This window comes from Aplysia californica, unplaced genomic scaffold (assembly GCF_000002075.1).
Source record: "Aplysia californica isolate F4 #8 unplaced genomic scaffold, AplCal3.0 scaffold00219, whole genome shotgun sequence".
In the NCBI taxonomy this organism is placed as follows: Eukaryota; Metazoa; Mollusca; class Gastropoda; order Aplysiida; family Aplysiidae; genus Aplysia; species Aplysia californica.
The window spans coordinates 109970-121391 of NW_004797489.1; the positions used below are offsets into that span (position 1 = coordinate 109970).

General features: G+C 42.2%; 1 protein-coding gene across 1 annotated transcript in view; it reads right to left on the minus strand.

Annotated features, from left to right (window-relative positions):
- The window catches only part of LOC101852413 (poly(U)-specific endoribonuclease-A), a gene marked incomplete at both ends in the record, with an annotated part of 10614 nt that extends 829 nt beyond the window's left edge, over positions 1 to 9785 (minus strand). The window contains 5 exon segments of the mRNA XM_013083228.1: positions 2553 to 2752; positions 4178 to 4290; positions 5096 to 5262; positions 7690 to 7806; positions 9672 to 9785. Coding sequence (XP_012938682.1) covers positions 2553 to 2752; positions 4178 to 4290; positions 5096 to 5262; positions 7690 to 7806; positions 9672 to 9785 — 711 coding nt within the window.
- Positions 9786 to 11422: the final 1637 nt, after the last annotated feature.

Below are 11422 nucleotides of genomic sequence, written 5' to 3' on the forward strand. Positions count from 1 at the left end.
AGGCGGCTATGGGTTGGGGGGGGGGAAGGTAGGGTTAAGTTTTAGTAAGAGTTTCACGTCACAATACGGTCATATGTGTCGCGGCGCTGTGGAATGAGGCGCTCGTCATTTTTTGGGGTGGCATTTGGAGTTTTTGATATCATCTGCAAGATTGTTCATTTGCCTTGGTTTCAATGAAAAAATATCCATTTTCTCCTTTCACCTCCTTTCCTGCTCTCTAACAATGTTCTGTCGTTTGCTTTCGTCTCCACTTTCTGCCCCAACCCCTTCACCTCCTTTGACCCCTCCCCAAGACTCCTGACTCTTTTTTTCAGCCTTTCTCCTGCTTTTCCTTGGCTCCTTCTTACTACTGTCTTTCAGCCACACCCCTGACCTTATGGTACGTAAGATTTACACCTTGGCTTCTCGGACGAGGGCGTAAAATCTTGGAGGTCCCGTGTGCATGTTGCGCACGTTAAAGATCCATTGGCGGTCAAAATCGATAAGAGTAGGCTTCGGCCGCCACCCGGGCAAAATTCAAAACTTTCTACCAGCTGAAAATGCTTTGTGTGTCCCGCGCGCTCATATTACCTTAGCAGTTGCGAATACCGTAAAAGACTTACCAAAATTTATTCCCATTCCTGATGTCTAACACAGGCAGGAAATCAAGTAGAGATAGACTCAAATGGCAGGTCGTGAAAGAGCTGTCATCAGAACCATCAGAAAAGACAAGTGAGATCCTCTGACCACATAAATGGATCAAACGGACTAAAGAAACTGCTGCTGTTTGGAAAGATAGAGGGAAAGAAGAGCAGAAGAAGACAAAGAACAACATACTCAGATGGCCTAATTAACGACTTTGCTACGAATAAGAAAAAGAGAAAAACCCGAGCTGATCAAGAAGACAGACAACAGGAAGGAGTGGGGTACGATGATCGTCAATGTCTGCTCCAGACCAGTCTCCAGAAGAAAATGTCTAACATCCCTCCCCTTAACTCCTGCTATGTTGACAACTCTTTAGGATTTCATGGATTATTTCCCCTTATCGAGACTGGATTGAGGAGGCCTTCGTCTAACAACTGCCGTAGTATCTATTCGGATACGGAGATAGACCAATCAAAATGCTTTGTGCCTCTAGATCAAGTAAAAAAAAAATTGAGGGGTTCCCCCTGTTTTAACCCTTAATTTGATATTTCAAAGTTAGGTTTGAAATTTTCTTGAAAATAATAGATCTAGATTTGCGACAGTTTTAGTGGCTTTATGTGTGATCTGCAGTAAACAAAACGCAGTATGACCCCCCAAAGCAGTGCACCTGTGTGCGGGTGTACGTCTCCGAATAATTCCTGGGTGCTCGCCGGAGACGTCTCCGAATTTCTTCTGCCAATAACTGCACAACCTATCCTAACTCGTTGTCATTGTTTTTGTTGGTGTTTCAGTTGATATTGCTATTACTGCTGTTCTTACTACAGCTTCAGCTGCCATTGTTGTTGCCATCTTATCTTCGATGTAGTTTTAATTTTTCAAAAATGTTCTAGTAAGAGTTTTACGGCACTTGCTACACAAATGGGTAATATAAGTGCCAGAGATTTGAGGTGTTTCTAAAGGTGTAGCCTGCAAAGAACAGAAGAATGAGAGATAAGGACGTTTGCTAGAAAGAAAGTTAATCAACCCAGAGCACCGACCAACTACCCATCTGTTATTTTAGTAAAGAGAATCACATTGGAACAATACCGGTCATGTAATGCAAGGGAAAGGCGAGACTATCCGGAGGAAACATCAGAGGAAAGAATAGAAGTAAAGTAGGTTTTTTGGTAAGTGTTTTACGGCGTCTTGCAATTGCATAAGGTCTAATGAGCGAGCGAAAGTGAAGTTGGACCTACTATTGTGCTGTCAAAAATTCGTGGCGTAACTTATCCTCAAATATCTTTTTAATGGGTGAACCAGTGTCACTCATACGTTGCACAGCAATTCGTATCAGTTAGTCTTAACCTAATCATATTTTTCAACAACAATTGAGACTAGATTAAAAAAACTTTTCTTCATAACTTTATGTAAAATACTTCAAATCTCCTTCACGCGGAAAATGGAATGGTTCACAGCATTTCCCGTTTCTCACACATAATTATTTTTCCGTGCATATTATGATCTATGTCACAGCTCATCAGTGACACTTTTTTAGTGGCGAAACTAGAAACAAGAAATTTATTTTATAGTTTATAGTGAACACTTTTTTGTTTTAAAAGTTCTGCAAAACATGCGTTCAATAAACAATCTCGCAATTAGAAGAAAAATGACGGACTTGCTTTTAAAAGTGATATTGTCCCAGCTGTAAACCTTTTAAAATCTGTAGAAACCACCCACTGGGATTTTAAATTGGTAATTATTAAGAAATTTTCTAGAATAGAGATAACAGATGTTTACGAAAATATTGATCTGTAAAGACAAATTGATACAAGTCACTGTGCAAAAGCTGGGGAGTTTAAGCTCATTAGTTGAGGAGATATTTGACAATAAGTTGTGCCATGAATATTTGACAGCACTATAATGCCACCTTCCAGCCACCCCCGACTCACCTGAGCAGATCAAGTAGTTCTGAAGAGTCTTCATAACGGATGTTCTAAAGATGGCGTCCAGGAAGGCTTCCTCTTCCTGCAGTTCGTGTGACGTCACATGTTCCTGGGCCCCCTTGGCTGGTACGTAGTTGTTGAGTAGAGCCTTGAAAGTTTTGAATGTCTCGCCGTTCATCTTGCTGTGGGTCGCGTTTGTGAATAACCTGGGGGAGAGCAGAGAGTGCTGAGAGTCACATTTGTGAATAACTTGGGGGAGAGCAGATAGTGCTGAGGGTCACGTTTGTGAATAAAGAGGGTGTGGGTGCTTTGGGGGGGGGGGGGGTTGAAGGAGAGAGCACGAAGTGTTGATTGGTAGTTTCTTTGTTTGAGTAAAGAGAGTGTGAGTCGGTGATTTGTCGTTTGTTTGAGTAAAGAGAAGAACATCGACACAATAACAATGGCCATTTAATGCTGGGGAAAAGTAAGACAAACAGATAGAAACAACAGAAGGAAATGGAAGGTAAATAAGCAAGACTTATCAGTGGCGGCCTCCAACCGTCCGAATTGACTGGTGGAGAAATATTGTGCGGCCGAATTTATCGAAGACAGTCATCAAGATATATTAGAAATTGTAGACATTTTACGCCACTTCTATCGACACTCTTTACATCCAACCAGGTCGGTATCTCTTGGCGTTACTACTTGGCGTTTTGGTAATACCGGGTGCCCATTAGCCCGATCAGGTCGGGTCGGGTCGGTTTGCTGGCCAGATTGAGTGTGCAAAGCGGTTTTCGTGGTACAAACCGATTGCAACCGACTCGTCGCCTCAAAAAAACAAACTCGTTTATTTTCAGGCGACAAGTCGAGAGATCGTCCCGACCCGATCTGATCCCATCCCATCCGCAATGGGCATCCAGTATAAGTTTGGTGAGCGTTGGGGATCATCCGGTTAGTGACAGATGCTGTTATTATTTTGATATGGCTCTTATTATCTTATTGCACTCAAAACCTACCGGACATAACACAGCCACTTCCTTCCATAACGGCTTCAAATCGAGTCAATTGCCACATTTTGCATCTCCATGCAGAAAATACTCTCGCTCACCCGACTCAATTCGAATGACTTCGACTGAAGTCGACTAGCGATGTGCACTGGTTTCAAAGTCCCCCCCCACACACACAGTGTTTGTGGGTTGTTGGCGGGTGCTCTGGTGTTGTCTGCTCCTTCTTTCCTATGAAACATCTATCGTCCTTATCTCCCGTCTTCTCTTTTATGTTTGTAACACCTCTAATTTTCTGGTGCTCATATGGCATTATGCAGTTGCGAGCGCCGTAAAACCTCTACTAAAACTAAACAAACACTGTGTTTTCCCACTTGTATATTTGTGAGGTGTGCTGACAAAATGAGTTACTTCTCGCAATCCACAAATGAAGACATTGGCCAAAAATAGACACTAGGGTCAAATTTGTAGATTTTATATTGATGCCATATTCTTTAAGTATTAACATCCCTTTTGTTATTTCATACATATAAATTATAAAAACTTCACCCGTACTATAAGCGTGAAGTATCTATTTAAGGCTCGAATCTGAGAAGTAACTCATTTTGTCAGCACACTTCACATTTGAAAACAGCAACAACAACCCACTTGTATCTGGCAGCGTTGTTCTTGGAGCCGTCCCCAATCTTGGCCTGGTAGTTGACGGTCAGGTCCTTGCAGCCCAGGCGGTTCACGTCATTTCTCCACAGCTCCTCCGTCACCTGGTGGAAGGAATGATTGTCTGATTGATTGATTGACTGATTGATTTAGATATTAATTGGTTGATTGATTAATTAATTGATTGACTGCCTGATTGATAGATTGGTTTGTTGATTGACTGATTGATTGTTTGACTGATTGACTGACTGACTGAGTGACTGACTGACTGACTGACTGACTGACCGACTGACCGACTGACCGACTGACCGACTGACCGACCGACCGACCGACCGACCGACCGACCGACCGACCGACCGACCGACCGACCGACCGACCGACCGACCGACCGACCGACCGACCGACAGACAGACAGACAGACAGACAGACAGACAGACAGACAGACAGATAGATAGATAGACGGATAGATAGATAGATAAATAGATAGATAGATAGATAGATAGATAGATAGATAGATAGATAGATAGAGAGATAGATATATAGATAGATAGATAGATAGATAAATAGATAGATTGGTTGATTGACTCACTGACTGACAACCGCTGCGTGCGTACGAAGGTAGTTAGCTGGTGCTTTGGCGTGATTTGCCTTTTCAACTGTCAGACACCTAGGATCCTTTCTCCTCTTTTTGTTTATGTTATTCATTCGTAACACCTCTAGTCATCGGCCTAGATGACCTATTATTTAGTTGAGGCAGAAGAAGAAGAGAAGAAGAAGAAGAAGAAGAAGAAGAAGAAGAAGAAGAAGAAGAAGAAGAAGAAGAAGAAGAAGAAGAGGAAGAAGAAGAAGAAGAAGAAGAAGAAGAAGAAGAAGAAGAAGAAGAAGAAGACGAAGAAGAAGACGACGTACCTGTTTGAGGGTCATGCTTCTACATCCGCTTCCACTCGTACTGGGCGGAGTGCCGGAGCTGCTGGCAGGCTTGATGCTGTTGCAAAACATGTCGTTGCTGTGACTGCCGCTGCCACTGCCGGTACTACCACCTGTACTGCTGCCTGTACTGCCCCCTGTGCTACTGCCTGATCATGAAGAAGGGATATAGGGATATAGACAAGAAGAAACCAGTTTAGTTTTAGTTTTAGTAGAGGTTTTACGGCGCTTGCAACTGCATAATAAGGTCATATGAGCGCCGAGGGGGTGGATATCAACAGTGAAGTCCCAACTGGGAATGAGACTTACTCTGGTCACCTCTTTAGCTTCAACAGCACAAAGTCTGCTTCGACTATCAAGGCATCCCGAAAATAGAGGGTCACAAGAGTGTGACAAACATACAAAAGAAGTAGAGGAAATGCCCACAGTAAGGATTAGGAAAGAAAAAAGTAGCAGTTCCCTGTTGCACTTTAGTAGGCACAGTTATGAGCATGACATCGATGAATCAGCCATTTACAATTACAATTCTACTGTGCAGAAGAACAGGTCAATGTCCCCCCTTTAGAAGAAATCAGTACACAGCGCTATCGGTTTGAGTAAAGAGAAGCACATCCACACAATATATGTCAGCTAGTGCTGGGAAAAAGTAAGACAGACAGCCCGACAGAAACAACAGAGGGAAAGTAAAGACGTTTTTAGTTTTAGTAAGAGTTTACGGCGTTCGTAACTGTATAAGTTCATATGGGCGCCAGAAGATGAGAGGTGTCACAAGAGAGTAACAAACATGACCAAAAAAAAAAAGAAAAAAAAGAAAGGGAGTTAAGGACGATAGATGTTTGATAGGAAAGAAGAAGTAAACCACACCAGAGCACCCGCCAACCATCCACATATAGACAAGAAGAAAACAGTACACTGCGTTATCGGTTTGTTTGAGTAAAGAGAAGCACATCCACACTACAATAGTTAGTGCTGGGAAAAAGTGAGATCAGTCAGTTTTAGTAAGAGTTTTACGGCACTTGCAACACAATACGGTCATATAACTGTCAAAGAATAGATGTGTTACAAGTGAGTAACAATATAAAAAGGAAGGAGGAGAGAAAAAAGACAACAGTAGTTTGATAGGAAAGTAGGAGAAAACCACACCAAAGCACCCGACAACCACCAACATAGTAAGATCAAAGACAGGCAGAAAAACCAGAGGGGAAAGTAAAGAAATTGGACATACCGATGGCGCCCGCCAACCACCCCCTCTGCGCTATTGGAAAATCGCAAGCTTTTCATGTCAGTAATTGTTTCCAACCCCTTGCAACAAACATATTTTATATAAGCACCGAAGATTAAGAGTTGTTTCTAGAGAGTAACATACAGAGAAAAAGGGGGAGAGATAAAGACGATAGGTGTTTGATAGAAAGAAGATGCAAACTACACAAGAGCACCCACCAATCACCCACTGTCACGATTGAATGGGAATCTTCACTGACATAAAAACAAAACAAAAAACAAAACAATACAGTAGAGAGAAACATACAAAACAACCTCATAAACAAACAAACGAAATGATCAAACAAAACAAGCTAAATCTACCAAATACTCAGACAAACAGAAGGACAAAACAGATAAATACTTACCACCAGATACAAACAGATAAAATGACCAAGCAGACAAACAAACCAAATAAATACACAGACAGACAAAATGACCACACATACAAACAAACCAACTTTATACACCGCGCGGCAGACAAAACGTACAAACGAACAAATGATAATATGTGAGGCAGCGTGGTGGAATCAGGCTCTCGTCAATTTTTGAGCATGTAGAGTTATTGGCATCATCTTAAAGCTTGTTCACTTGTCTTTATTTGGTTGAAAAAAATGTCCATTTATCTTGAATACAAGTCGAGATATTTGTGAATGAAGGAGGTGGGGGTCACCTGTTTTCAGAGGTAAAATTAGTGAGAAAATGGCCGCCAAAGATAAGTTATTTCCTTAGCTTAAGATTCCGTCGTAATTGAAAATTTACATTTTTTTTTGGCCTTTCATCAACGTTTTAACGAAAAATCCACACAGAAATGAGTTCTTTAATGGGCATGAAAGGTGTTGAGCCAAAAAACACAATTTTAATTTTGATAAAAATTCACAAACCTGCGGAAAAATGCAAGTTTCTTCACTTTGATTGTTTTGACGAGAGCCTGATTCCATCACGCTGCCTCACATTTACTAATCGTCAGATGTACAAACAGACCAAATGACCGCACGTACAAACAACGAAACTTTATACACAGATAGACAACACGCCCAAACGGACAAATGGTCGCTTTTAAGCACAAGGGGGCTATCCCCAAAAAATGCTGTTTTGAGAAAATCAAAGGTATAACGTTTTTGCCCCTTGTTCAGTTTCTTTAGAAGACAAGGAGAGTTTTCTCTATAACCAAACAAATATACACACCCATGAAACCAAACTTCTACTGTAGGAAGGACAATGCCCACTTTTGGTGTAGGTCAAGATTTCTGGAAAGCACCGAAATCTGGGTTAACCCGCTTGTCCTTAAAAAAGATGAAAATAATATGACCAACCGTGAGATGTACAGAGCGTCTGATAATCCTGGCAGCAGTCCCCGAACCTGACACAGTGCGAGTTGCACTGGCAGTGGTGGTTGTTGCTCGGGGCCTGACCACATCGTCCGGCACAGCCTGAGGGTCAGAGGTCAGAGGGTCAGTGGGTCAGAGGGTCAGAGGGTCAGAGTAGGGTCAGAGAGTTAGAGAGGGTCGGGGGGTCAGAATGTCAGAAGGCCAGAGGGTGAGAGGGAAGGTCAAGTGAGGCCACAGGGTTAAAGGTCAGGCCATGTCAGGGAGTTATTTATTTATCTATTTATTCACTAACTTATTTATTTATTTATTCACTAACTTATTTATTTATTTATTTATTTATTCATTGTAAGCGTTTTATAGTTGTTGCAACACAAACTGAACATAAAATACTCTACATGAGAAAGAAGTGTCACCATAGGTTACATAAAAAAAGTTTAAAATAATAAATAAGAAATGAAAAAGAGAGATAAGGACGATAGCCGTTCGGCAGCAAAGAAAGAGCAAACCGCATCAGAGCACTCACCATCCACGGGAGCTAGCGTCAGTGGGTTAAGAATGAGAAGTCAGGGTATAGGGTTATGTTTTAGTTCTAGTAAGCGTTTTACGGCACTCTCATCACAATTAGGATACATAGGGGCCGAAGATAAGAGGTGTTACTAGAGAGTAACAAACATAAAAAAAAAGAAGGAGGAGATATGAAGACGATAGTTTTTTTATTATAGGAAAGTAGGAGCATACCACACAAGAGCATCCGCCAACCACGCTATACGGTTAGAGGGTTGAAGAGTCAGAGGTCAGGTCAAAGGGTTAGAGGTCAGATCAGGTCAGATGTTTAAAGGGTCAAAGGTCTCATCAGGTGAAGGTTGAAGGGGCTTACGTCAAACCAGGACTCATAAGTTCAAAATAGCTTCGGAGGAGAGAAGCACAGTGTATATTTTGTAGTTTGACCTGTGTGGGGGTCATGAAAAGGGTTAGGTGAGGTCTGAGATGTAAAAAGTCAGAGGTCATAATGCCCCCCCCCCGAAACCCCCCCCCAACAAAAAACAAACAAGCAAACAAACTAGCAAACAACTCCCAGTCATATGTGTGAGTGTGTTTGTGTGTGTGTGTATGTGTGTGAGTGTGTGTGTGTGTGTGTGAGTGTGTGTATTTGTGTGTGTATGTGTGAGTGTATTTGAGTGTGAATGTGTGTGTGTACGTGTGAGTGTGTATGTGTGTGAATGTGTGTGTGTACGTGTGTGTGTGTGTGTGTGTGTGTGTGTGTGAATTTGTGTGTGTGTATGTGTGTGTATATGTGTGTATGTGTGTGTATTTGAGTGTGTATGTGTGTATATGTGTGTATGTGCGTGTATTTGTGTGTGAATGTGTGTGTATGTGTGTGTATGTGTGTGTATGTGTGTGTATTTGTGTGTGTATGTGGGTGTATATGTGAGCATGCGAGTGTGTATTTGTGTGTGTATGTGGGTGTATTTGAGTGTATTTGTGTGTGTGTATATGTGTATGTGTGTATGTTTGTGGGTGTGTATGTGTGTGTATGTGTGTGTAAGTGTGTGTGCGTGTATTCGTGTGTATGTATGTGTGTGTGTATGTATGTGTGTGTATGTATGTATGTGTGTGTGTGTGTGTGTGTGTGTGTGTGTGTGTGTGTGTATGTGTGTGGGCTTGTATGTATGTGTGTGTATGTATGTGTGTGTGTGTGTGTGTGTGTGTGTATGTATGTGTGTGTATGCATATATGTGGGTATGTATGTGTATGTGTGTATGTGTGTATGTGTGTATGTGTGTGTGTGTGTGTGTGTGTGTGTGTGTGTGTGTATGTGTGTGTATGTGTGTATGCGTGTATATGTGTGTATGTGTGTGTATACAAAACACTACTCTGGACACCACACAGACTGACCGGATGGCGCTCATATGACCTTATTATGTAGTTGCGAGCGCCGTAAAACCTCTACTAGAACAAAGACTGACCGGGCAAACAGTGACTTTTGTAGTCATCACAGCAGTCGTTGAACCTGGTGCAGTGAGAGTTGCACTCACAGTCGTACTTGCTGTCAGGCTGGTTACCACATCGCCCAACGCAACCTGTGGGGACAAAAAAAATAATATGTGAGGCAGCGTGGTGGAATCAGGCTCTCTTCAAATTAATCAAAAAGAAGAAACTTGCATTTTTACGCAGGTTTGTGAAGTTTTATCAGATTTTTGGTTTTTTGACTCAACACCTTTCATGCCTATTAAAGAACTCATTTCTGTATGGATTTTGCTGAAAAGCGTTGATTAAATGCCAAAAAATGTAGATTTTCAGTTACCCCGGACTCTTAAACTAAGGAATTAGCTAATCTTTTGTGGCCATATTTTCCCACTAATTTTACATCTGAAAACAGGTGACCCCCACGACCTTCATTCGCAAATATCTCGACTTGTATTCAAGATAAATGGGTATTTTTTCATCCAAATGAAGACAAGTGAACAAGCTTTAAGATGACACCATTAACTCTACTTTCCCACAAATTGACGAGAGCCTGATTCCACCACGCTGCCTCACCAAGGGTAACATGGCATTATTATCACGACCTCAGTGCTTTCTTGTCGTATCTCCATTTTTTAACTGTGAAAATGTGACTTATTCAAAAGCTCATTTTCGTAATGAACGGTTTTCACAGTTATTAAAAATGGAGATACGATAAGAAAGCACTGAGGTTGCGTTATGTGTAACGCCCCTATCAACACTATTTGCGCTCGTCTCCGAAGCGGGAAGTCCGGTCGGATTCGAGCCTCGGTTCGGACACGGATTTCGAATTGGGAAAGTAAAGGCGGCGGGGAAAGGAACTGGCCACCCAACCACAATAAATGCCGAAGGCCCAGGAAGTTGTCTCATTAACAAGACAATCCCGTATGTCCGGATCGGATGCGGGAACAACTTTACTTTACAACACTGTTAGGCTGTGTAAGAAGCCTGGCATCCGAGTGCAACGTCCATCCGCGAAAGGATCGAGACAAATGGGGACTTGTGTAAAGTGCCTATCCTAAGTGCATGGGTTTAACCAACAGGTTATTTGGTCGTTATTAAGGACAAGCCGGCTAACCAAGATTTCAGGGGGTTTCCTGAAATCTTTACCTACACCAAAAGTGGGCATTACCCTACCTATAGGATGAGTTTGGTTTCATTGGTGTGTATATTTGTTTGGTTATAGAGAAAACTCTCCTTGCCTTTTAAAGAAACATAACAAGAGTCCAAAAACTTCACCTTCGATTTTCTCAACACAGCTTTTTTCGGGATAGCCCCCTTGTGCTTAAAAGCCATCATTTAAGAGGCGGGATCTCCGGATTTAACGTCCGTCTCCGATACGACCGAGCCAAAACAGGCTGAGAGCCCTGAAAAGTGCACACGCTAGGACCCGAGTTCAGGGACACCCGGCCTGGCTTGTCCTTGTTTCAGTTTTAATGGTGTTTTACGGCACTTGCAACACAAAAAGTTCATATAAGTGCCGAAGATTAGAGATGTTACAAGTGGGTAACAAGAAGGAGGGGAGATAAAGACGAAAATGTTTGATAGGAAAGAAGAAGCAAACCACACCAGAGCACCCGCCAACCACCCACCAGGCTTGTCCCCTGAGTTGTACGGCGTGATACTAACTGTATTCATGGGGCGCCCACCTCTCTTTCTCTCTCTCTCTTTCTTTCTCTCTCTCTCTCTCTCTCTCTCTCTCTCTCTCTCTCTC